We start from the raw sequence: 27,867 nt of genomic DNA, 5'->3' as shown, positions 1-27,867 counted from the left end.
GGACGGAGGCACATTCGTGTCTGCTTTCACAGAACCAAAGCTTAAACTTTGCATTTCGAATTTTTTTTGTACTGTTAATAACATGTTGGCAGCTGGACTGCAACACAAGAATCACTGCAACACAACAACCACTGCAACACAAGAGCGGCAGGACAACTCTCTGTAAAAAAAGGGTGTAGCCATTAATTGTCATATATACGACACTTCAAAGCTTCAGTTCGGCGTACAAAGCACTGACATCTAACTGACCGCCCCAACTTTTACGAGAGGCTTGATGCCGGTGGGATATAACATATTGAACAGCTAAAGTACGTATCAAAGACTAAAAAAAAAAAAAAAGAAACAAACGCTGAGGTTTCGCAGTAAGTTTCAGAAAGCGCCGATTTTTTTTTTTTTTTGCAGTAAGTCACACGTATGTACATTAGCTACTGTGATAAGTTACACAACTCGGCTATCACGCCCCTCGTGAAAGTTGGTATCGTCTTTTCAACGACAGTACGCTGTACGTTCAACTGAAGTTTTGGGGTGTCGTTTACGTGACAAGGGGCGTAATGATATACCCTTTTTTTTTCCGTGTGAGGCTCCTCCCACGTAGAACAACGCTCCGCCCAATGACCAATGCATGGGATGCATTGGACATTTTGAGGTGGATATTAGTTTTCGTGGGCGCCAATCTTGAAAAAAGAAACGCACTAACGGATGCTCCTCTTTCTTCGTGACGACATAAATATGGTGCCTGGCGTCATCTCTTCCTGGGGAATTTCGGGGGCGGCACCTCTCGTACGTTTTTTACGTTTAAGTAAGGACACTGACGAGAAGAAACGCAGAGTGTAATGGTTTGAAGGAGCAGCGTCCCAGCACGCACTCGTTAACTTCTACCGTGCTTCCGCTGAGCATGCATGGTCAAAGCTCGCAAAACATAGGAGTGTTGTCCAAAGTGAGTATGCGCTGTAGCAACACCCCCTCCCGTTTGTGACAGGGTAAGATTGCAGGACAGGCTCCTCACGTTAAGGCCTCCGGTCTTTCCACTTTCCAGGCCAAACGCTGGGGAGGAGCCAAGAAGAAATTCGCCTTCTCTCCAGATTTCGCTCGGCTAAAGAGGAAAGGGTGGACGGCTTCGTGGGAGGAACTTGTCCTGCCATGGCCTCCTTTATACTGACAAAGCTTGGCAGATCGCCACAAGATGCGGTCGCCGAAAGTGAAAAGGTAGAGCGGCAGGCAAGCAGTCATGTAACGGGCGCCCCGCTGCGGCGAGACGCCGAAACACACTTGTCCCGAGCGATGGAATGTCCGCTCATGCTCCTGCGTTCTTCGCGTTACCGCTTTTTTGCTCTTCGGTTTTGAAAACCATGTTTTGGGTCCTCGCCACTGCAAACACTGTGCGCTGACTACAGGCTCCCCGAGAAATGCTCTGTGCTACCAGATCCTCGCGCTCTGAGTCTGCGACCGGGCGCTCTATGGCTCCGTCGTCGAACTGCCAGGCTTTGTGACTATAGAGGAGGCTAGAATACTGCGCGCTTAACATGTCACCGACAATAGTTAGAAACCCGTATAGAGCTGAATTTAACCAGTCACCTAGTGAGGGCCATTGTTAGGCACATAATGAATATGAGTGCTACGTCGGAGTGTGATAATGGACTGATTATTTAGTCAGAACACGAGTCCCTGCCGAAGGTTGAAAAAACACTCGAGTCCAACTTGTGACCCTTGCTGGACCTCAGTACCGGTGACGTTTATAATTGAACACTACGGCTTCCTACCTAGGTAATATTGAGTTGTAGTATTGCGTACACGAACAAACGCAAGTATAGAGTGCGTTCGAGTTAGCGTTGCGTGTTCGACACTGCTTGTGCTCGGAGCCCAAAGTGCGTCTTGAATAAGCGCATGGCGACGACGCGCATGTACAGTGTGGAATACGCAACGCTAACTTAAGCGCACAGCACCTGCGTTTGCTCTTTTACGCAATACTAAGACGCTCTAATGTTGACTGGAGGCGTAGCCTCCGAAAGACCTCCCTGCTGTTTGTTCAGTGACTATGCACGCTTTCAAGCATGGTGCCCTTACTGGTGCTCCATGCGTACAAATACGTGCAGCATACGTCTCCGCCTAGATTTGGCATTCTTGCGATTGCAAGACTGCGAAATCTTGATTGTGAGGTGCTCGCTCACACGATTGTGAGGTGCTTGCTCACACGAGCAGAAACATGACGGCGGCAAGTCGCCCTGTTTGTAATCGTCTACAGACTATAGATGGTTAACAACAGCTGAAACAGTATACGCCGAGAAAACGAACACCGAAGACCGGGCATGAGACAAGTTGTGTTGTTTCTCAAAACGTCCCGAATGAACCGAATTGCGTAGGAACATGCGTACCTTGATTCTGACGGTTCCCTCGAGGCAGTGCATGTCTCCCAAGATGGCCGCCAGAAGGGATGACTTGCCGCTTCCCACGAATCCGGTGACGCCCACGAGGGCGCCTGATTGGACGTCCAGGGAAATTCCACGGAGCACGGACTTGTTCTTGGGTCCCTGGCCCTTGGTCCAGGCAAAGGAGCCCTTTTCCAAGACTACCTCTCCTGAGGAAAGTACGAGGGTAGCGGGTGATGTTAGGAAGAAACATGATGTGATTACCATAAAACTTAAGGATGGCCATAGCTTCCAATATGGGGGTCAAGCCTGCACCATCCGCACTGAAACCAGAGCCCCAAAATGGGGGGACAGAACGAGAGGATAGGAGAAAAATGGTATTGGGAAGCGAGCTCCGCCACGTGTCCGTGGTCACTTTCAGAAACACTCAGCTTTTCTCGTTTTCTTTTTTGGAAAAGAAAAGGTAGTACGGTCAACTTGCCCCTCTTCAGCTAGGACTGACCTTTCTTTCCCATTCCCGCGGTTCGTACAAACGCTTTCTCTCGAAGAGCACTATGAAAGGATGTTAAGTAGTAGAGAAAAATTATTAAAAAAACCGGTCGTCTTTTTTCCCCCGCAAAATACATAAAGATAGAAAGAGGGGTAGTTCGCCTTACGACACTGTGTGGCGCTGCATGCAAGATAATTTATCCTTGCGCGCCCCTCGACTCCTCCACCCCCTTTTTGCGGCGAACTAACCTACCTATTGTTCGAGCGCGGAAGGCTCAGGCTTTCCGCTTGTATAGGAGGATATGAGATGACGATAAATCTAATAGGGTGCCGAAAGTTTTAACAACATTGTTATCAGCCAATTCATCAACGTTATTTGATTCTTTATGTCCGCAATCTGGACCACTGGTATATAAAAAGAAGGTAATTGATAAGAAACTAGTATACGCGTTTTTGCCCCCCCCCCCCCCCACCACACACACAAACAAAATCGGTCACGGCATTGATTATTAGAAATGAGCAAGATAACTTTAGAAGATGTGTATGTCCTGGATTGTCTGGATTGTGGCTACGAAGGGAAAAAGGTGTTTGCAACCCGGTAAAGTTTCTTGGAATGAGCGATTGTTTGAAATCTGTTAGTGATACATATGATATGCCTAAATTATGAAAACGACGAAGAGAAGACAAAGCGCACACAGTAATTCATCCTGACTGGGTTCATCTTGTTTCTACGGTCAAAACCTTTACAAGGTTTATATTGAAAAAAAAAAAAAGGTACCGCGTTGACATTAAGGGGACGATGAAACGATTCTGAAATCGAATTTCATCCACCGATCGTCGTAAAAAATGTGCAAAGAAACAAAAAAAACACAAAAATAGGGAGCCAAAAAAAAATTATTCGCTATAGAACTTTTAAAAGAAAACTGGACTCTTTTGCGCCTCTTTCCTTCAAAAGCTCTCTGCCTTTTCACTGCAATGCATCCGCGGAATCGCAGCACGTCAGCCGAATCCACGTCGCCTATTGGGTAAGAGCCTACCTCACCAGCACCGCGATCGTAAACAATAAATAGCAGGCTAATATTTCCTTAAAGTTTTGTTAAATAATATTCAGATCCACATTTTGTAGCATAATTAGAGATGTGACTCAAACTGCCAAATTTGATAGTGCTGAGAGCCAAGGGCCATCTATCGTGTGGTAAACGAAGCAACTACAGTAGGGCCGACAGCGTCGCTCAGTTACTTTATCGCGACGACCAACGAACGTTTAGTTTTCTACCTGTTCTTCTCGCGCGTCCCGACTTCAAGCCGCAAGAAAAAAGTACTTGAAACAGACCACGACGAACAAGAACGCTGGATCCACAAACACCCGAGAAAAGCTACAACGGCGACGAATCCACCCACCAAGCGAGCTCGGCAGATGGGCCTAGCAGGCACTCTGACTCGGCGCAGCGTTGCTTCAAAGGTACTTGGCCAAGACCGTCTGCCCACGACCGGCTGGCGTGCTGAATGGAATATGCCCGCGCGACAATTGTGGACCCTTCCCGTAGTATAGTTTGATCGCTGACTTCAATTTTAGATTAAGAGGTGAGGTCAGTCTCTTCCTCTTGTTTTCCGAGGCAGTGTTGACGAACGCTTTTGTCGAAAAGGGACTCTCGTCGATTCTATCTTCTTGTTTTGTGTGATGTAGAGCTCAATTAAACGCCGCACGGATTAACTTCGTAACACGCTATGTACACTTTGTTATTAGTATGCCATTTTTATTGTGACACGGCTGCACGTCACTGTCGAGCTATAACAGTTCGTGGGAGCTACGTGTAATGCCGGTCCAATCTTCATTTGCCGAGTGTCACGTCAGTATCGAGTTGCGATCGTAAAAGATCGGTCGCGAAGTGCTTACCAACAGCGCGAATACAGCACTTCCATCAAACGCGCGCGTTCGCTCCGTGTGTGAACAGGTATTTACGTGGCTCTTGCTGACACTGTCGTAGTTCAAACGAATCTTTTTTTAACGTCGGCTCGCTCCTGCATTTCTGAGTCCGCGAAAAGCGCCGCGGCAATTTGTTTCCATCTACGTTGCTTTGCAAACGACTGACACGGGCCGCCTTTAACCAACAATGACAGTTGGGTTGACTTCTGGAGTCTTCACCGGAAAACTCGCCGCACTTCCCAACAGGCATACCGGCGTATGGGACTAGTCCCATGCTGTCGCTGTAGCGCAACATATCTCATTGAATTTCGCTCAGCTGCGATGTGTCCATGGCTATCGCGGCGATGAGAGGCGCCGATTCAGAAATTTTGTCGGTTACATCAGCGCCATCAGCGCAGTAAAACCTACCGGCGCACCCCCAACTCGCCGCCGCTAACGCTCCCATTCTCCTACAGCCGAGAGAACTTCCGGTTCCTGTGCCAGAGTACGTCACGACCGTCAAAATTACACCGCAACTTGTTCTGCGGTCAGTTGGTGAGAAAGAAAAAGTCGATATTTCATTATTTTTTTGTGTAGAAGTTAATAAACTTAGACAAAAACGGATGCCTGTTCGGCATTAAGTTAACGTTGAAGGTTTAATGTAAAAGTTACCTGGCAAAAGTAAAAAGGTAATTTCATAGTCCCTTTAAGGCACAAAGCGTGTCACAGTTAACACGAAGAGCGATCGCTGATGTTCGTTGCTTTTTCTCTCCAAATTAAAATAAAAACAAAAACAAACACTCACACACGCGAAAACCTATAATGAAACTTACTAGTACGGGCGAAAGTGCCGATAAAAACTAACCTAAATGCTGGAATTTGCTGTCAGTAAGATTGCGTAATTAGGTGATAATAAATAACGCACGAGAAGTGATCATGAGGTGAGAAGCTTGGACATTTTAGGCCACGTCCTACTTTTTTTAACCTGTCAGTTGGTATAATTGTCCAGCTCAGAGTACTTCAGAAGTATGAATACGTAATTCGAATATTAAAAGCAACCCCAGCAAATAAAAAAAAAAAAAAAAATCAACCATGAAATATAACGGCGGACATGGATACTTCATCGGCATAAAGACCGTTCTGAGAAGAAAAAAAAGAAAAAAAAAAAAAGAAAAACGAAAAAAAAAAAAGGTTTATAGTTGAGTGTCCAAGAAACTTTTATTTCGTAAATAATTTTTTTTTCGAGGAAGAAGCTTCTCAGACGTTAAGGATTGAATCGCCTAAGACAATATTTTTTGTAAGCCAAATAACCCTAGGTTTTATTGCACGTCGTAGTTCTATGGCAGTCACTATTTCGACGCCCACCGTAAAAATGTCTTCAAAATTATTTCGACGTCTGAGACGTCACTTCCGTAAAATATCGAAACAGTGGCTTTATTATTTCGACGACACCATTCACCGCAGCCGTCGCAGTGGTAGTGGTGGTAGCCGTTTCGTAGTTTTATTCTGCTTAGTTTCTGATGGTGCTGTCGGTGCTATGACGGATTCATGGGTTGCGTGCCTAAGAAGTTTCGGTCTTAGTAAACAGTGGAAATGTCTTATTCAGCGTGCATGTGGGACTGGTTCGGCAGTTCATCCTTTCGGACGTAACACGCTCGGCAGCGATGTTCTGAACGTTCTGAGCTCGCACGTCATTTCGGCACAAGCCTCACTTAAAAGTTGTAATCTACAACAAAGGCTTGCTGGATATTCTTCTGCCTTGCCTGCCCGTAAGAAATGTAAGTGCGTACACTACGTAACACTGCGAAATTCGGCACGCTTTTTGTACCTCCATATTGTGCGAACCCGTCATCGATCGTACTATGGTCGTACGGTTGCTGTCTCGCTTTGCCCGCCCTGTTTTTAGCCGGGTTTCGTTAGTTCGCTGTTTAGTTCAAATTTTCTGTTTGGTTCGTGTATAACTATCGGGTTTGCTACGAAACGATCGGGATGTTAAATAAGAGGTCGTGAATGCCAACACTCTCTCCTTGGTGTTTCCACCGGTGCGAACAACATAGGTTCTGGCGCGGTTGTACGAGACACACAGATTTTCCAGTCAATGGAAAATTTTATGACACGGAATTCAGCTCCTTTATTTATATAAACCACGTGAAATAAACCATAAAGAGCAGCGGTGCCGCATTCTGTAATGTTGAGCACAACAAAGCAAACGTCACGTGCGGCCTGATATAGCTGATGTACCGTACACACTTCGAGAAGTTTTTTCTTGCATTCCACTTCACTTAAAAGGTCTTAGGAACAGCAGCCTACTGCATGACGAGAAAAGAGTCTGTTTTTTCTGTTACTTCAGCTCTTTAAAAAAAGCCCCCAGTCTCAGGGTAAACGACGAAATGGTTGTACTGCATGACATTTGTTTTCGGAAAATGGGCGTCGAACGGTCGATCGACGACGTTGCCTACAACCAAGATTATATATTTCTGTTTACCGCCACTTTCGATCGCTTCCCAGTCCGGACTTCGAAGCTCGCTCCAAAGTTCTAAGTTTGAGACGTCAAAATAATGACAAAAATATTTTGACGGGGGACGTCAAAACGCGTTTGAAACTATTTTCCCGTCTTCAGGAAGTGGCGTCGGACGTCAAAATGATATTGAAAATTATTTTGAAAGTGAACGTCGAAATACTCACCACCTAGTTTTATTGCGCGTTGCACGCAGGAGAACACCGATAAGGGTGGAAGACATAATCGGCCGAAACACTTTTCTAACAAAAGTACCGCACCGTTTCATGTGGCACCTGTTCGTACCTTTCCTTTGTGGGTAGCCCTTGTGGCTGGTTGGCCGCGTCTCTTGTTCTTCAGCGGTGCAGAACCTGGTGACTCTTCGAATGCTGAGAGATACCTTAAAACGAATCCAACCAGGGGCTTTGCGTTAAACGCTTGGAGAGAAAGTCGGACGGGATCGCGCGGACCGCCGCGATTGGTCAGCGACGTATTTGACCTTGGCGCTGGCCAATCTCAGCGGTCGGCGATCTTGCCGACTTTCTCGCCGAGTGACAAACTGAGAGCCCCAGCACAGAACGCGTTTGTTTGTTTGTTTATTGGAACTTTTGACAATACAAGATTGTCATGGTGCTGAGGCAAAAGGTGACAGTAAGTCACCTGACCAGGCCCCTAGCACCAGACTACACTTGCAACAGATGCAGCAGATGCAGCAGGCAGACTAGTGGTAGAGTGTTACAGTTAACCATAAACAAAAACAAAAAAATACACAGTAACTCGATAACTACACTACATATGCTCTTGCAATGAAAAATAAATAAGTCGCAATATACAACAAAAATATATGAACTAGATTACTACAATTACATCTGCGTAGGAAAGAAGCACGTCTCCTGTTTTACAGCGAAAGTCTATAGAGCAAAATAATATCTGAATGGACATTTAGCTCTAATGGGGGTCTTGTAAGCGAGAGGGGTGGAGGGGACGACAGATTGTGGCCTCTGTATCGTATGGTTATTTTAAACAAGGAATGTTTTATGAATTTTTGTTCATAAGTAAATTGTCATGACCGAGCGTCATGGTCGAGCGTCGTGAAGGAGCTTGGGAGTTGACGTTGCGGAACCTATGCTCTAAATAGTTTCCCTGCTAAATTTAGCGACAAATTTGATGTCACGTGACCTACATACCGGGAGTGTTCCGAGAAAATTAAGGGGTAAATTCACGTTTCGTTACCTTCAGTTTTTCAGCAAAATGTGCTGGGGAAACTGAAGTCATGTGACCTATTTACCAAATCGGCTTCCTCGAATCGATGATGTGTATGGGACATGGGACGTCAGGTCAGTTTTTGCCAATTCTTCCCCCAAATTTTGTCAGGAAGCTGTAGGTCACGTGACCTATATGCCAATTAAGTTTCTGAAATATATTTAGTGGTGAATTTGACATCACGCGACCTCTACGTGACGAAAATAATCCCTGGAGAAGGGGAACAAGAGGGACAATGGACAAACACAAATCTCTAAACGCAGCTAGGTGACTGGTGCGCGACCGAAAAAATCCGCCTGGTCCTGGTATCGAACCAGGGACCTCTCCATGTACAGTGAAGAGGTCCCTGGCAGAATTTTTTGGTCGCGCAATAGTCACCTAGTTTTGTTTGGAGATTTGTGTTTGTCCTTTGTGTCCCTCGTGCTCCTTCTCCAGGGATTATTTTCGTCATTCTTTTCCAGCTCGCTTGCACCTTTCCATTTAATTGCATTATCATCACATCCCTACGTACCGTCCGTTTCCCACCAAATCCGCTAAATAAAAGTAATATTAAAATACAAAAAGAAAACTTGCCTACAAAACAATAAATAAAAAAAAAAAAATGTGTGTGGTTTGTGCGAGACACCTGCTGTGCTCCAGGGATTCTGTCAGTAAGATCAAGGTTATGCAAGTTTTCTCGTTACGTAAACTCCCGCAGGAACTTACGAGTCAATCGCTCAAGTTAAATCTGCCCATCGCTCCTCACCTCCAATCGTTCCTCACACGTACACGCCAACTGCGGCAAACCTATTCCTCGCTCGCTCGCTCCCCCCGCCCCTTTTTCTCAACTGAAGGCCACCGCTGTTCCGAGAAAACCCCCCCGATCATAGGGAGAGCAATCTCCGTATCCCCCTCTTTCCTGCTATATCCACGTGCCCTGCGGTGACGCTCCCCCTTCCTCCCTCCGCCCCCCTCCGGCAGCCGCCGTTGCGAAATAACCACGTGATCTCCCTCTGCGGACACGCTCCCTGGCCTCCCCACTGCCTCCGCCCAGGTTCAGTTCTCCTGTGCTCACCGCGCTTCTACAGAACAGCTCGCGTATGTGCTTTCTCATCTTACACCGCAGGCGCAAAAACGGGCGTTCCCATTTAAAAAAAACGATAAAAAAAAGAGCACGTTTTTGTGTCTTTTACACATTTCCTCACACCACGTCTCCTATATCAATACCCCTGAAAGCTAGGAACACATTGCCACCACTGTACGGCACACTAACTGAAGGGGAATCTCTTTCAACACGCCTTTCCAGAACGCAGCAGCTACCGCTGTGAATTGCAGCGCACTTTGCGTGGTCGTTTACACATGTTTGTATGTATTGTGTATTGTTTGAACTGCACAAAGGGGCTTGAACCACTGCCGATGGGGCTCAGGGATAGTCCATCTTCGGATTAAAGATTTTTTTTTTTTTTTGCCGCATCAGCATTTCTTTAAAATGAGAATGAACATTATTACTTGGAATGGGGAGCGCGCTGGCAAGGATAATATATGTAAGCAATGGGAAGAACATATAACATAAGGACGGACAAGACGTCTTGTCCGTCCTTGGGATTTATGTTCTTTCCAGTATTTATATTAACATTATTACTATTATTATATCCTAAGCCTAGCTTACTCAGTGACAACGTAGCCTTGACAACGTACCCTTTACAACATGGCAGTGACAACGTAACCTTGACAACGTAGCAAAAAAAGAAATAAAGGCCGAATACAGATAAGATTTCGTTATCGTAATGTCAGTAGGCTCACGAGACTGCGCATCCGGAGGGTCAAGGAGGCCGAGTTTGTCACCATGTCCGTCAAGGACAGGATGTAGATACAGGAGAAGGACAGTGCAGGAGTCAGGATTCGAGTAGGGTCCAGGGCGGCCAAGGTTCCGAACAGTATGATGGTCAACTGGAAACACGCAAGTAAAATAATACAGACATTCTGGAATTCATTCGGTGTATCAACAAATAGCTCATTGCTCAGGAAATATCAGGAGAAATAACAGTGTCTGTAGTGCGTCAGTGGGCAATGTTAACATAAAAGTATTACAACGAACGACAGAGTCTAGAAGAAACATATTTTTGTTTATCAGCTATAACAAAATCAAGAAGAACAATCCACTGAGCTTGACACCCGAGAAAAGACGGCAATAGTTAAGAGTGGCTTTTTCGCGAATCGCTGTATCAGCCCTCTTTGTGCCCACTCCTCAGTTCATGTTAGCGCACCGCTGCTCGGAACACGTGGAGCTGCGGTACGCCGCCGGGCGCAGGGACCCTAGGTTCAATTCCCACCCTTGCCCGTATCAATCTGGACGAACATCGAACCGGCACGAGGTCGTTTATTACTACTGCGTGATGCACGTTAAAGACCCCAGGCAAGCGGTGGGGCGGTGCGCTGCCCTACCGCTTGCCTGGGGTCTTTAACGTGCATTACAAGGACACAGGAAACGCCCGTATGGGGCGGACTAACTTTCAGCCGTCTAAACACGCACACAACACAGTTGCAATTCAAGTGGACGCTACGCACCACGGAGGTAGACGCACTGTACAAGGAATCGATGAAACCATCCAGTAGGTTGACCTGGAAGATGGGAACCATTTCCTTTTCCCTGAGGTCCTTCACGGAATTCATGTAGGCGTCTTCCCAGGCGTACATCTTAACCAGCCTGATTGAGGACAGGAGATCCGCCACGCGCTTCAGCCTGTCGTCCCGTCCTTTCATAACCCTGCGCTGGAAATAAAGCAAAACCAAAAAACAAAAACAAATAACAATTGTAGTCAGCGTTAAAAAAATAATTGCAAACCGTAATTTATTTTACTTTTTTTTTCTCCTGACAGATTAGATCTCCCGTTATAAAAAGGTTTGATACCACAGGATATTTGTATCGACATACTTATATATTTTTCGTTTCAACGAAAATATAGCTGAAAAGTTACTTAATGTTAAAGTGCGAGATAAAACTGAAAATGTTTTTTTTTCTAAGCACCATTATGAGCCTTTTTTACGTCTGCTTAAAGGAATGCAAATGTAAGTTGTCAGTCAGAAATTTTATTTAACAGAATTAAGGAAGGAAAATAAGAATGCAGTTGGGATAAGATTACCACCCTTGGAACTATTAAATCAAGGCCCAGAATATTTTACAACATCGTTTGTTTCTTCATTTTAAATATAATATTAATTTCTGATTAAGTCAATAGATTTTCTTTCTGCATTTTCAAAATATAGAAATACCATGAAGCCTCATCTAAGTAAATAATTGTGTCGTGAAATGTGAGTCAGACTTCGATTTTATAAAAAAGTTAAAGGTAGGTTCGGGTCATCAGACGCCTGTTATGGATCCATAAATATTATGCATCCACAAACATCTATTTGTGGATTCATAATACTCACGTAGAAAAAATGATACGAGTACACTTAAGACTGCTTACGTGAAGGAAGGCGAGAGCATTACAGTCCCACGGAAAAATGTTTTCAAGTAATGTATCTCCGCGTGTTAAAGTTTAGGACGACGTATAGGACGACTTCCTAGAGATCGACGCCAAGTACGGCATCTAAAACGACCTCTAGGATGACGTCGAGGACGGGGTCTAGGACGACCTCAAGAACGACGTCTAGGACAACGTCTGAGATAACTTCTAGGACGACGTCTAGGACGACGTCGAGAACGACTCCAAGAGGAGGACATTTAAGGAGGCTGTGGCATATTTGCGTGAGAGGCCACGTTTGCCTGCGGAAGCCGCCGTAGATAAAGACACTGCTGCCGATGTCGAGGGCGTAGATGCAGACGCGGTCGCCTCACAGTCCATCTTACGACACACACAGATGAAGTCCGAAGCGCCCCTTTTTGCATGCGGCGCTCCGGCGGTGGCATCACGCTGATGACGTATCATGACCCTTGATGACATCACGCTGATGACGCTTGATGACGTATTTTTATGGCCATCTTCCGGGCACAACGACGCCGACGTCGCGTGTTTTTCACGTAATGGGACAAGTGAGGTCGTCCTAGAGATCTAGGATGACTTGTATGACGACCGCAAGGACGACCTCAAGGGAAGCGTCGTCCTTGAGCATACCATTTAGTGGCGCGTGCCGCGCAATCGCATTTTTATGGCCATTTACTCCGATTTTTCGCACAATGAGACAAGCATGGCTTTCGCCCTAAAAAAAGCGAGCTTAGTCGTACATTGCTCTAGTGTTTCTAATGTTTTATTTAAGAAAAATAAATCAATTACTCCGGTAGCGTTAGCACGCCCATTCTAACCTTAGTCATCTGAACTTGAAAAAGAAAAGAAAAAAGCTTAGGCAGCAAGAATTTTGAACTTGTAGTTTATGTCAAGACCTTTGGTGCTCGTAACCCATTGCAGACACTACGCGAAGAGAAACTGAGAGAGGAGGAGATCAAAGCGTGGCGAGAGCAGAGCGCCGATCTGCGATTAGAAGACTAGAGGTACACGCAAAGGCTAGCTGCCTTCCCCTGCATTGTGCACCAACTGTTTGAAGGCATTCGAACATCGAACGCAAGTGTCTGGCGTTCGAACGCGAGGCACTGTACGAAGGGGAAACGACGCCCTTGTTCGTCCCGACTGGAAGGAGACGGTTGCGGCGTTCGAGTTACACGCACGTGTTGCACCAACGTAACTCGGTTCAAACCGCCTTATTCTTCCTCGATTTCTCTCCGCATAGCATAGTTTTAAACAGTGATCTGTATTAAAAGGTCTTCCAGCTTCTCATGCATTTCAGTCGCTTCGTAGCAGCGGCGCTTAGACGTGGACATTGGTGGTTCCAGTGGACACTTATTGCTGGCGACGCTTGCGTTTGCATAAAGCGACGAAACACCGCTTTCCAGGCTTTTACCTCGCTGGTTTCTAGCTGTATTTTCCACAAAATCACCGGCGTTCCCGCATTGTACAAAAAAACAATAAGGTTGTCAAACATTCTAATAACTCGATGTCGTTGCGGAAAAGCGAACACGCCCAAGCTGTCGTTTGCTTTCTTTCCCCGCACTTCTGTCGCTCTCTTTCTCTTAGGCGCCCGTTCCCGGCTTGAGCGGCTTCGCCGTCGCCGTCGGCGTAACCGCGCGTTGCATTATGGGACGTTTCCCACAATGACGTCACATGTGACGTCACGTGTGACATAACGAAGGTCACTAGTGAAGGTCATGACCTTCACGGGTGAGGGTCTTCACTCGTGAAGGTCCTCACTCGTAACGTTCCTTCCTTCACTCGTAACCTTCACTCGTAACGAGGTTCACGAGTGAGGGCACGAGCGAGAGGGAGGGAGGGGGTGGAGGAGATGGAGGAGGAGAAGAGGGCACGGAAAAGGAGGAGGGGCATACCCTCCCCTTTTCCTCCTCAAGAGCTGCGCTCTAATTCGGCATTACAGGGAGCTGTAAACGTGTTTAATTTTTTTTCGTGATTACCGATGTCAGTGTTTATGATTTGCCGTGTCCTACTCCCGTCTATCGCCCCGTGCCGCATAGAGTTCTAAACGGAAACCAGCAAGCAGTTCCGTTTGTATACAGCAACGTGTTTATCCCGAGTATACGAGGAGGAAAAGAAGACTTACTTACTGATGCCGCAGTCGCAACGCTTGTATAGACGCTTTACAGCAGCTGTGCATGGGCGCCGCCATAACTGACCTTCAGTTTTTGTTCCCTCTTATTCCGTTCGCTTCACTTCATCATTACCACAGCAGCACAGGTTATTGCCATTTTAGATGCTACTGTGTTCTTGTGCCCAGCATAGGCCCTTGTGAAGACCCGTCAACGCCCGCTTCAGTGGCTCGGCATCTCGGTAAGACAAGAGAAGGGCGGCTATGGCGGCTCAATCTAGCGCGTGTGTAAAGTGTCTATACCGTATACAACTTACCGACAAAGGCGTAATTCACCGGATCGTTTTTTCTTGTAAAATTACAAAGCGTAACTTCCTTTCTGTAAAAAAAAAAAAAAAATAGGGCCAAAGAATTTGTTAGGATTAACGGCGGGTGGCGACACAGACGACTGAGTCGAGCGGCGGGGCACGCTTGGTGCATGTATTGATAGATGGCGCTACCTCTTTATCGAGACTGCTCGGGACGACCGCGATTTATTAAAATCAAGATAATCTTTTTTTGTAGTATACCATTGGTTTAAAAACAAATGCAGACAATAAAAACTAAACTTAAAGTGAAAAAAGAAAAAATCGGTTTTATATGACGGCGTTCTTGCTGCCGACGGATTTCGTCTGCGTGTCGTCTGCTTTCTTTCGCTGGTTGGCTACACCTTTCGACGCTGCTCTCGACGCCATCCAGCAATACGTGCGCCAAACCAGCCCAGCCGCTCAACTCAGTCATCTGCGTCACCGCCCGCCGTTGACCCTGGAAAGTTTTTGGGCCTATTTTTTCTAGAGAAAGAGAGCTACGCTTCGTAATTTCCCAAGAAAAAAACGGAGCTGTAAAATACACCTTGGACGAAAAGTTTAGATTGCTTTGTGCAGGCGCCGGTTTTTACGGTCCATTTTAGGTCGAGCCTGGTGACTTCAGACACACTATACACCATGCAAAAGAAAGTATGCAAACACTGTCTGGTACGTACGTATTCCTCGATTGATAGTCCCGCCACGTTGGTCATACAAAAAATTGGCAGCGACATTTACCTTCAAACTCCTTTAATGAATGGAACGCATTAGAGGAAACTCGTGTGTCACGTGACGTATGTTTTCCCGCTAAATATAGCGAGGAAACTGAAGTGGTGTACAGGTCACGTGACACCAATTTTTTCGCTCAACTTAGGGGGGAAGCTGAATCGGTCTGTGTGTCCCGTGACGTTAGGTCACGTAACTTCGATTTTCCTGCCAAATTTAGCTGAGAAGTGGAATTCGTGTATAGGTCGCGTTGTGTCAATTCCCTCTCTAAATTTAGCGGGAAATGCGCGGACGATAGGACGGACTGACACAATTTTGGGATAGATAGTAGCGTTAATAAGCTTTTCATGCGTTACAACTCTTCGGACATGTTCGAGCCCACATATGTACGAAGCAGACATGCTTTTAATATGCTTGAATGTGTACCCAGGTGATTCTGCCATCCCGTTTTCTCCGAACACCGTTTCTTTCGTGTGGCGAACAAGGAGTGTGAGTGCGCCTCAAGCTGGCACGTATGCGAGTCGGGCTGCTTACCCATAGCGCGTTTTGAACCCTGGACATCGGAATGGGCAGCAGGATGGTGAAGAGAAACCAGGCGGCACACGAGACGGCGGGCCAGACTCCCACTCGCGCCGAGAGCATGTAGAAGATGAGCGGCGAGCAGACGACGCCGATCAAGGGCAGCGGGAACATGGTGATGCTGAACGAGAGCTGCATGCAGTCCACGCCGAGGATGGACACGATCTGACCCGCAGGGTACTGCGCCCTCGAGGAGGGAGACAGCCGAGTCATCTGAGCGGAGGAATGTAAAGCAGACGTGAGTTTTATCTCGAAAATTTGACGGCTTACCGTTTGTTATATTTAATCGCTGCCACCTCGTGGGTCCCGAGGCAAAGCGCCTGCCTATGGATCGATCCCCAGGTGGTGGGTTCGAATCCCAACCGAGGTGCCAGCAATCTGACGGGGGCTCATTCCCTCGAATTCGCCGTGTGACCGAGAGTTCTGTTGCGCTTCCAAAGGTCCCCAGGCGGTCGACATTAATTGCCATTCCTCCGCTCCGCTGGGGCGTGCCAGATGCCCTCTTTTGGGTTGGTACGTAAAAACCCTAAAATATACTTTATAATTTCCTTGATTCCTATACTTCGTTTCCCGTTAAAGAAAAGCTAAAGAGCTTTTCGACAAAAAAAAAAAAAAAAAAAAAAAAAAAGAGCTAATGGTTGATTATGACGTGTTTGTGCCTGCTGACTCCAAATATCACAATCGTTCGACCCAAAATTATCACTACACGCAAGAAAAAAACACAAAAAAAAACGAACAAAACACAAGCGATTGCACGCCATTGGCTAGTCACCCGTGACGCGCCACTACGTCATGAAAGGTCCATCTCGTTTCTCGCTTGTTCCGTCACTTGCGGAAGTAGTCGCGGGCGCCGAGGCTTCTGTTCTCGTGAATCGGGTTAGGCTACTGATTTTTTAAAATCTTTCGGTGGGTCCGAAAGAATCACGTGTCCAAAGGACCCTCGTCGTGACGAAGTACGCGTTCCAGCCCCTGGCAAAGCAAAAAAAAAAAAAAAAAAAAAATTACCCCCCGCAGTAATACGAACAGTCACGAGGAACCGCTTGCATGCGCCGACGCAACATGGCCAGCTTCATACTTTCTTCAACCTACTGAATGCTTTTTATTGTAACGTAAAACGTTGACAATACGCGCCAGGCCGGATTAGGGTGACCCTCTCCAAAACGGTCGCGAGAGCACAAGAATTTGGCACACATCGGCATTCATGCTTGGCCGCTGCTGAACGCGTGAGAGTGCAGACTACTACATAATCAACAACAAACGTCATTACCAGGTGTGGGAAGAGCCCGTAACAACTATTGCTGAAAAAATAAATATGTTATATTCGATACATCCGTTTCATTTTACTAGACACGCAAGTTCACATTGTAACGATTAAAACTTGCGGCCGTGTCATATACCCATCCTACGCTTGTTTTTTTACACCGGCTATCTCGCAAGGAAAGCCCATTCAATGACTACACAAACATGATCTAGTTTTTAGTAGCTTTTTTACAACTCTAGATATAATGTGTAGCGAATATTAAGCCATAATTTGTCACAGAGAAGAGATTACAAGAATAAATAACTTTTATTAGGCTTCAAAGTCACTACACTCTGAAAAAGAAAAGAAAAAAGGAAAAAAAGCCAGTGCTACTTTTTCGCACAGCACTCGGAGAGCCAATCACCGCAACTTACGAAGGCAATTCAGCGAATGACGATGTCAAAACATATGTTTAGACCAAAAAACGCAGTCTGAGTTGTTACCTTAAGCAATGCAAAATGTCACGCTTGCCATTGCTTAATGTTACAATTAAAGCTGCGTTTTTTTGTTCCAAACACATGTTTCGCAATCGTCATTCGCTGAGCCGCCTCCGTAAGCTTCGCTGATTGGCTTTCCTAGTGTTGTGCGGGAAAGTAGACTCACGCGCTTTTTTAGAGTGTAATCTGGCCAAGAAATAAGAGTTTAATCAGCAATTGCACTGCTAAAGCGCGCGTGCATGCTCTTTGCTAACGATCTTGGTTATCATGTTAGGAGCTTCGATGATGGCTGAATTGAACTAGAAATGTAGAGCAATCGGCTGTTTTGGGCCTATGAACTCGCAACTCTCAGCGATGGTGGTACCGCGGTGTGAAAATTTCGCTCCCTAGCTCCTAGATAATCGGCTTTACGATTAAGAGACTTCCCTACACTTTCCTGAATAAAAAAAAAAAAAAAAAATAAAGTGAAGCTTTAATGCTGCTCGTATATAGCAAAACTAGAATTACTCAAGCGTCGCAGACCCAAACTCGTACTGCTGTTCTACGATGATCATCCAGATGACAGCCATTTTTGTTGGCGCCAGTGCGCCCCAATAGGTAATGAAAGTTGCGAAAACCTATATGAAGGTGGAATAGGTTGTCTGTGCCATCTATATTTCTTAAGGGTGATGAATGTCCTGTGCATTGCATTCACCCCAAATTACAGATCTTGGGCTAGAGCTACATTCCAAAGACAAAGGGGGGGGGGGGGGGGATGTGTTGTATAAAACGGGAAAAAAGGGTTTAATGCCTATTTTCCCGTTTTGTGTTTTTTTTATTCGTATAGAATAAGAGAAAAAGTGGGCGAGGGTTAAGGAATCTTCCGTCTTTATCTTGTATTTGTCAGGCTCGGCGGACCTTAGATGATGAGATAATTGTCAGAATAAATCGAATAATAAACTAAAATCGGTTAGTTAAATTTTAATTATTGCTTTCAGTAGTTATGTTGAAGTTGCTGTTTTTATGGTATAGAATTTGCAAACAGGTAACGGTTTTTCACATATTGATAAGTTTTCGCGTTTCATTTCCTCACAAAAGTTTGCTCAAAAAGAGCGTCCCTAGGCCTGCCCACAATGACAGTTTGATAAAACGTGGTTAAAATTTTGCAAAAATAGAAAATAGCATATGAGAGAGAAAAGACAAGCGCAAACTCACTGTGAGTTTTCGCTTTTCTTTTCTCTCTCGTCTGTTCCTTTCTGTTTGTGCGCAATTTTAACCATGTTGAATCATTACCAACTCGCCCAACTAACTACCTTAAAACACTTTGATGAGTTACGTAGTGGTTTCAATCATGCCGTCATGGTGGGTGCACTGACGACAGGAGTGACGACGCGACTGAAACGACTTCGGGAATGTTCTGATAGTCGTTGTGATCGGGACTTGGGCGCTCATTGGGCGTTAAATCCTTAAAGCGTGTAAAAACGCAGAAATTAATTAAATAATATCTGAGAAACCATTATATTTTTTACAAGTTCTTTAAATTTGTCTGGCCTCCAATAGCATCTGCCAGTGATATCACTTAATATTTTTGCCGGGTATCGCATCAATGTATGCGCTGCTTATAACGTTTATGGCGATATTTATTACGCATAAAGTCGAAATAAACAGTTGACTGCGCGAAAGAACTTCACTTGTTGTAAGTGATCACCTGTGGTTGTCCAATGGTGGGCACGCCACAAGAAAGCGAAGTGCAATGCCGGCGAATGCCGGTGAACGCGAGGACCCAAGCAAACCAAAATACTATGGGGGACGCCATCTTTGACAATGAAACAACAATACCGAAACATAAAATGGTAGTTAGTCCTTCATAGCTGCAGAGGGCGCTTTCACGAGTTAAAAAAATCAATTGGAGAACTTGTGTTCTTTTAAAATTATTTCGTAGATAGGATAATTTAAATTTCTTACATAACACAGTATACCTTTGGTTTTTTCTGTATTATTATTGTTACGACACCCTAGATCACGCGTCTGACAGTTTTGATATGTTTATTCTACGGCGGGTCAACTGTATATAATAATCAGTGTCGTCCGTGGCGAAACATTTCTTTGTTAAGTTACATGTGGCCATGGTTTTATATCTGCCTCTGAAAGAACATTTCCTTCGTGACGTACATTTTATTTCAAAATCACCGCGGAAGCAAAAGAAAGTACTCTACGTTAAAAAAGGACAACTGATTTTGGGTTAAAATTCAAAAAGAAGATAACTCGATATTAAAAACCTTTTGGAACATGGCCGCCTGGAGCATAGATCGAATTCGTAGTCCAAAGCGCATGCAGAGATGGAGCTGGTAGCAGGATAGCAGCGACTCTCCAACGCAAGTGGCCAGGAAGAGAACAGACAGTGTGCCTAGTTGCGAACTGCTGCTGTCGGTGATCAGGCTCCTGCGAATGAACTCAAGGGTTTATTGACCTGTGCACATAGGTATACATTGTCCAACGGCACTGCAACTAAAGCAGCGATCAAATTCTAACCTGCTCACCCATAGCCTTCTCTGTACTACAAGTCGGTCAGTTTAGCCGAATACTTTACCAGAGAATACATCTTCCTCGGCTAAAATCGAATGGCCTTGGCGCCGACAGCTTTTGCGCAGTTGGAACGTTTAAACGCGCGCAGGCTCGGTGGGGGAGACAGCCTCAATTCTCTGTTGTGGAAGCCTGTCGAGGCGGCAGAGGCAGCCGTCCCTGCTGCCTGGGCGAATCCGGTATTTCGGTGCGTCGGCAGCAGCCCTCTCTCTCGGTGCAGCGCGAAAGCGCCACAGCGTGGACAGCGCGATGCCGAAGCGTTCTCTTGGAAAATCGGCTGTAGCCACCGCTAGGGGAGGATATGGCGCTATAGGCGCGCTGTCTAATGGAAATGAACGCAGCAGAATGGATTCTCCTGGTAAAGTATCCGGTCCTGCGTTCTGAAAGCGGGGAGAGGTGAGTAATGCAGAGGGCGCACGAAGGGGTGGCGGCAGCGAATTACAGAACCACTATTTTATGTGCATTTTTTTTTCTGAAAAGAATAAGAGCGAAGATGCGGCGTGAGTGTGTCTGGCATCTTGCATCGTGATCTATGTCAACCTTTCATCCACTACATAGGGAAACTAAATTGGTGTACAAGTCTCATGAAGACCGCTCACGTGACAATAAACTTCCCGCTAAATTTAGCGTGAAAGGGAATTGGTTTATATGTCACGGGACGTCAACTCAGGCTACTCTATTTTTCCGCTAAATTCAGCGGGGAAACTTAATTCATGTATACGCCACGTAACGCCAGGTCACGTGACATTAATTGACGTCATGTGACAAACACCAGTTTAGTTTCGCCACTAAATTTGGCGGGAAATGCACGGACTCACGGACAAAATTTTACGATGGGGTTCCATTAAAAAAAAAAATTCATGCTTCAAAAACTGAACCTGAGGTATGTTTTTACAATACAGCATTTGCTCTAACGCTTCCAACCCAATTTAACCGGTCCGCAAAAATCGGATTCTCAACGTATCGCGCTGCGATTTACTACAGAGATACGGCCAGGCTGCAGGGAGGAGCTTAGAGTGAAGACATTAACGAATAAACGTACCTCGTTAAAAAAAAAAAAAAAAAGTTTACGATTAGGAAAGATGAACATTGAAGAAAAACAGGCAAGACGAAAGCCCGTCTTGTCTGTTCGTCTTCAATGCCCGCAATGATGTCATACCACTGCAGAGCGCGGGGAAATTCGAATGATGGTTTGGCCATCACCCTGCTTTACCGCTTTCTCCACAGCTATTTTAAATTTAAAAAAAAAAAATATCCTCTTAAACTAAACACTGAGACTCAGAGAATTAAATAACGGACAAGACGGCCCAAATTTTTTGTGTCGTCTTGTCCGTGATTTTTTTCCTCTGTGTCTCAGGGTTTAGATTATGATGTTTTTAACCAGCTCGCCTGCGTACCATTGTTTCTCGCAATAAATAACATGCAGTAAGAGGAGAGCCTGGCTATTCCGAAAATGCGTTTAGTTTGGCTAGCTGAAAAGAAAACCTACCGAAGCTTACCTTCATTTGGCACTACATTCAGTGTGGTTCGAGGCCTAGCCAACTTACTCCAAAATGGGTATCCTCGCAATGAGACAGCCGAAGTAGGTGAATGTCACCACGGTCACCCAAAAGAGGTCGCTCCAGAGTACGCTCAGGATGGCCATGGTGAACCGGGTCTTGCTTGTGGTCCCCTTGCTGAGAACGATATGCAACCGTTAATGCCCCACACGACAGATCACGATGTTAATAAAAGAGTGGAATAGCTGTCTCTGGAGTCACTATAGACGTTAGCAAGTCACGTCAGACCACGATGTTCACGAAAGGGTGGAAGGGCGGCCTCTCTGCGCCGCCATCTTGCTTCCGGTGTGGGTAGGCCGTCTGATAGTCAAGCATTGCTGAGGCGTACATACCCACGGCCTCAGCAATGCTTGGCTATCAGACGATCTACCCACACCAGCAAGATGGCGGCGCCCGGAGGCCGAAGTGCGATCCGACGTAGCCGATCAAGCGTAGCGTCATATGTGCATCCTCGTGGCTCTCGTCGTTTCTTGCATGCGTTTGGTATCACTGGATGGGCCAATCGCGCAGAGGGAAAAAAAAAAGAGCGCAGGATGACGACACACATTGATTGTGCGTGATTGGTTTAACCGCGGTGATGGCAAACAGAGAAAAGACGACGAGTGTCATGACGGTACACTTTTGCCGCCGCTGCTCGATTGTCTGTATCGGATGCTGGCTGTCGGGCTTAATGTGAAACAAAGTACAAATAAACCGCGCTTTAGAGTATACACAGTTCAGCCATCTTGGTTCGTAAAATCATTCGGTTTCTGGTGATCAGAAGGCAATTTGCAGAAGTCGCAGGAAACAATATCTGCAAAATGCAGAACAACGCAGCAAATTGATGTCGCCTGAACTTCCTGACATCGTAAATATACGTATATCTGAAGTTCAGAAAGTCGCATTCTTGAATTGTAGTGACCAAAAATGGCGCCCACTCCGCACCGAGCGCGAAGGTGGCAGCGCCCACATGAAAGGGGGGGAACGGAACGCCGATACATTGCTTGTATACGCAACGTCATCGTACCGTGCTGGCGGTCACGTTTACGTTTTCTCAAGCAAAGAAACGGATTCAGCGGTGCAAAAATATGTGCTGCGCGATGTACGCGTCCAGCAGCCAGGCTATTACAATGGCAGTTCGTGTAATGGGTGGAATGTCAATGCGAGCCACGTATATACACTAAGGCCAGCTTCAGACGGGGCGATTTTCCCAGCAGTTTCGAGGTTGTTGGCGAGTTGTTCCCAAGCTTTTCCCAGATTCTCGCGCTGCAACAATAATTTCCGGGACAGTTTCCGGCTCGAAATGGACGAGCAAGTCAGCCAATTCGGAGGCGTTTGAAAGCGGCAGCAGCCAATCAGGGAGGCGATTTTTTTCACGTTACAACCATGTGGCTGGGATGATCATCATCATCATCATCATTTATTATTCCTTGAAGGCCCAGGGGGCATTACACAACGGAGTGAACACTTAAAAAACAAACAAGTAACAAAACTATTTATCTACGAAAACACGCTGTAATCTAGTTATGGGTTAGAAAAAATAAGCTAACGGCTGCAGAAAATTTCTTAGTATCAGATAAGGTAACAATTACGTCAGGCAGTGAGTTCCAGTCGTCAATGGCCAATGGTAAAGTAGACATTTGGTGAGTGACGGTTGACGATGTAATCGGACGGAGTTTACAAGAATGGTCGAGACGAGGGAAAATGCGGTAAGGCGGTGATAACAAACTTTGTCTGAGATGACTGTTGTAATAAAAGATCCGATGAAGAAGAGAAAGACGAGACACCCTGCGGCGGTGGGAAAGAGTGTCAAGGTTAGCTGATTGGCGAAGTCCTGATATGCTTGCGTATGGGGAATAGTCGGAATAAATAAAACGGAGGGCCCTGCTTTGAACGGATTCCAGGTTGTTAGTTAGGTATGCCTGCCACGGTGACCATATGGAAGAAGCGAATTCTAGTTTAGTTCTGACCAAGGTAGTATAAGCTAGTTGTTTTACGGTGGATGTAGCTTGTCTGAGGTTACGGCGAAGAAATCCGAGAGTGCGGTTAGCATCGACGATGACAGTTGTTATATGAGCGGTCCATGACAGGTCAGATGTCAGATGAATTCCTAGATATTTATACGATGAACAAGCAGTTACTGGGATGCCAGAAAAGTGGTAAGAGGAGGATAGAACATGTGAACTGCGGGAAAAAGATAGCGATTTACATTTATTATAGTTTAAAGCCATTTGCCATTTACGACACCACTGAATTATAAGTTGGAGATCGTTTTGCAAGGTTAGCTGATCGTGGCGTGAATGAATGGGTCTATATATGACACAGTCATCGGCGAACAAACGTACTTCAGAAGTGATGCCATGGTGGAGATCATTAATGTAGATTAAAAAAAGAAGAGGGCCAAGAACGCTTCCCTGAGGGACGCCAGACGTTACTGAGTATAAAGACGGGGTGTAACCTGATCCTGATTTGAAATGGATCGTTCCCGTGGCTAAATCTGTTCATGGAGATGAGTTAGTATTGCCAACGCCATTTAAGGATATAGAAGCACGTTTTTTGGCCCGTTACCGCGTGCCTAAATAGTGCAAGAAATTAAGTTATATGATCACGATGACGAATCGTAGCAATTTGTTGCCGCTTCTGAACGCGGGGGCCCGTGTTACTGGTGGTGCGACGTCAAGACACTGGGAACAATTGGCGCGTATGAGGCGAGTCTCAAAAACGAAACACAAGCTTCAAGACAGGCTTACCACAGAGTCTTACCTAAGACTGTGAAAAGGAAAGGCTGCCAATCCTGGGGCGGACCCAAGTCACTGAATCCAGAGAATGTTGCGCAATTACCTTCCCTGCGTACTAGTCGGAAACAAGCAGATACTAACATGCAGACGACCAAACCTGGCAAGGTGATTGGATGATCGCTCTCAGGTGCCATGGCAATCGCCATTTCTGTCCATTCAAATTGTCGAGAGCTTCGAAAGGGTCATCCTGAACCAGTCGCGCCAAGATCGCCATAAAGCATGATCGTACTAAAGGCGTCCCTTGCGAATATAAGCGTCTTTAGCACTGGGAATGCATTCAACTTATCAAATATGCTTATCTCAACAGATCCCTCACAATGGGGTTAGTGTTCTTGACTAATTCATGACAGGAAAAATATTTTTGAATGCCGCCAAACAACGACGCTGCATGTCATAGCGGTGCGAAGTTATGCACTTGTTTCGCTCCTGTGTGGACAAAAAAAATCTCGGTCTTCAAGAAATGTCTTTATAACGGAACCTGTCACCGGGATTTGGGTCGGTTCACCGAGGATGAAGAGGCCAGGGGAGAAACTGATCATTCCATGAACCAAAATGGCGACAATACGACGCAACGTTCCCAGGATCCAGTGGCTTTTTGCACAGACGAGCTCTTGAGGCTCAACTTCACGCGTCATTCCACTTCGTGCGGCTAGCTTTGGTATAGTTTGTTCTACCGCAAGTACGGGCGTAACCGATGCTACGAGCTGATTTAATCAATCAAGCAGCCTCAAAAGCGCGCTAACATGTTGTTCGTCAGAGTTTTGTACATGTTCTATCATCGCTAAATCAATCATGTACAGAGAAGGGTCAGTTACTTGCGGTTTTAAAGCTGTCTGGTTGGTCGCATTAGTTTGTAGCGTCGGCGTGCGTCCGGAATTATGGTGAAACAAGGTATAGCGCTTTCTTTTACACAGCCGTATGCCTTATTCCACTGGTAGTCTTGAATTGCTAGCCTAAATGCGTTATGGAGGATGCGATCCGCGTGGAGCCACCGCGCCTCTGACTCCACCAGCGGAAAACGGCAAGCCTCCTGGAGTGGCCGGCTGTCTTCCCGGCATTCCACATCGCGCTGGGCTCTCGTCGTTTGCGGAAAGCGCGTGCATACTCCGAACCGCCGTCGGTCGTCCGCCGTTCCCGTCATGCTCGGCGAGGCAGCAAGGCACGTGCCCCCAAAGATCGGCTTCCGCTCGGCTCCAGAAAAATCGACAGATCGAGATCTGAGCGCTCCGAACTGAGATCTGGAGTAGGCGCTGCTCCAAAACGACGAACGAAACTCATCCGGGTTGATCCCAAACGACCAGTGGCGGAACGCGCGCTCCAAAAAAGTCCACCCCGGGGCGCGCCAAAACCAAGAGTAGAATTCAGTAATTAAGACTCTGCTTCAGGTTTGTTTTGAGGCACACCGTGTGTGCCACCGCCCCCCCCCCCCCCCTTCCCCCCCGGCTCCCAAACCCTCCAAAAACAAACAAATAACAACAACAACAAAAACCAACAAGTTTTTCTTTTGTTACGAAATCAAAACTATGCGGGAAAATAAGCGCCAAAAAAACACGGACAAAGAGTAGATTGACAACGACACAGGGCGCACTCTCAACTGAATTTATTAGGAAAAAACACAAACTTATATACCAATGGGAGCACACTATCAGACACCACACGTCACGTTAGTCTCCACCCAGACCACGTTTCAAATATTCAAACTCTGTCTACGAATGAGTGAATATTTGAAACGTGGTCTGGGCGGAGACTAACGTGACGTGTGGTGTCTGATAGTGTGCTCCCATTGGTATATAAGTTTGTGTTTTTTCCTAATAAATTCAGTTGAGAGTGCGCCCTGTGTCGTTGTCAATCTACTCTTTGTCCGTGTTTTTTTGGCGCTTATTTTCCCACGATGTACCAAACTGGCCCATCTAAGCATTCAAAACTATGCATCCCAGAAAACGATATCTTCGCTCAAATATAGTGCCAGCGGTCAGGACTAGATAGCAAATTTTGAGATCTAACCGTTGTGTTGTTCAAAACTTGCAATAGAAATATGTGGCCAGATTCCCGTAGATGACGCCAATCATCCTCACGAATTGGTGTGCTTCGTCGGACACCAACTTCCCATTGTTACGAACAGAAGCGTATGCTGCCCACACCCACACTGGCGTGTTTAAATTTAGCAGAATGGCGTCAAGATAAAACTTAGCAGGCGGTGTTCACGCTACACTGAGACATCACGTGGCATTACGACGTTTCGTTCGACTAAATTCGTGCAAAATTTAGCGACGAAACATTCCGGTAAATTTAGCTGTTAAGTCATTCCGAAAAATTTAGCGGAGAAGTCACGTAGTCATCTTGCCACGTGAAGTCATTAGGGAGTTTTCGTTGATCGTTTTCGCCGGCCCGCAACCAGCTACGATACCCTGGAACTTTACAGTGAAGGCAATCGGCACGCAGGCGCAGTAACGGCTTCTTCGTTGCGGAGAGCTTAGCGGAGGCGAAACGTGGTCTACGAAAACTTCCTATTTTCGTATCGTCTATTAAATTTACTAAGAACTATTTTCGATAAATTTTAGCTGAAAACGAAAACTCCCGTACACCTAGTGAACAAATGTTTCAGCTAAATTTAATGCAGAAATATTTCCGCTCAATTTAGGGAAGAAGTCAAGTGTCACGTGACATGAAACTATCGCATGAGCACTGTCCACTAAATTTATCCTAGAAATATTTTCAGTAAACCTAGTGGAGAAATGTGTCTGCTACATTTAGCCGCCGCGACCTACGCAAAAAACAAAACAAAAAAACACACGCACACACACACACACACACACATCAAAGCTAACCAATAATGTAATGATGGCTATCGCCGTAAAATCACTTACCGTCCGTCAAACAATTTATAGTACAATTTGGACACCATAAAGGAGCTGGTCACTCTCTTGCTCAGTGCGGGTAGATCGCTGACCACCGTTTTTGACAGCAAAAAAATGTTCTTCAAATGTCTGAAAACGGGGTTTGAAAAAATAGAAAAAAAAGAATAGTTGCTAAAAAAATAGGGTTCGAGTAGTCGGCTTATGAATACAAAATCAACTCCAAAAGATTAAAAACAAAAAAATTGCATCATCATTTCGGTATACCTGGAGAACACAGAATATGTCGTGCGTGTATTATGCGTGCATTGTGATCTACTGTGCTTGGATACCGAGAGCTCTGGTTGTGGTTTCAGATGCGCTGCACACGCGACAAACTCTCGCTACTGATGAGTTCATTAAAATGATCAAGACAGGTTTCAATTTCTTCACAAATAGAGTATAGAGTGTATCAGGAGCAGGTTTTAATTCCTGCTCCTGATACACTATAATTCCGTTTCCCTAATGGGTGGAGGAGGTTTACCTCGAGGGGAGGAGGTTTATTGCGCCCATGACTATCAATTGACCTTTGTATGAAGTTCAGACGTCATAAACCGGCTGCACCATTCCTTTGTACGTCATGATTCATCCTGT

General features: G+C 45.8%; 1 protein-coding gene across 1 annotated transcript in view; it reads right to left on the bottom strand.

The window, feature by feature from the left end:
- LOC8026160 (ATP-binding cassette sub-family C member 2) overlaps positions 1-27,301 on the bottom strand; it is an 86,660-nt gene extending 59,359 nt beyond the window's left edge. The window contains exons 1-8 of the mRNA XM_042287012.1: positions 27,247-27,301; positions 21,591-21,719; positions 19,740-19,902; positions 15,700-15,957; positions 11,069-11,272; positions 10,304-10,450; positions 7,565-7,658; positions 2,373-2,575 (exon numbers count right to left, since the gene is read on the bottom strand). Of these exons, the coding sequence (XP_042142946.1) occupies positions 2,373-2,575; positions 7,565-7,658; positions 10,304-10,450; positions 11,069-11,272; positions 15,700-15,957; positions 19,740-19,902; positions 21,591-21,719; positions 27,247-27,284 (1,236 nt within the window). The 5' untranslated portion in view covers positions 27,285-27,301. The remainder of the gene's footprint in view (positions 1-2,372; positions 2,576-7,564; positions 7,659-10,303; positions 10,451-11,068; positions 11,273-15,699; positions 15,958-19,739; positions 19,903-21,590; positions 21,720-27,246) is intronic.
- Positions 27,302-27,867: the final 566 nt, after the last annotated feature.

The sequence above is a fragment of the Ixodes scapularis genome, unplaced genomic scaffold (assembly GCF_016920785.2).
Source record: "Ixodes scapularis isolate PalLabHiFi unplaced genomic scaffold, ASM1692078v2 PGA_scaffold8__174_contigs__length_109621045, whole genome shotgun sequence".
Classification (NCBI taxonomy): domain Eukaryota; kingdom Metazoa; phylum Arthropoda; class Arachnida; order Ixodida; family Ixodidae; genus Ixodes; species Ixodes scapularis.
This window is presented reverse-complemented; position numbering and strand designations above follow the sequence as displayed.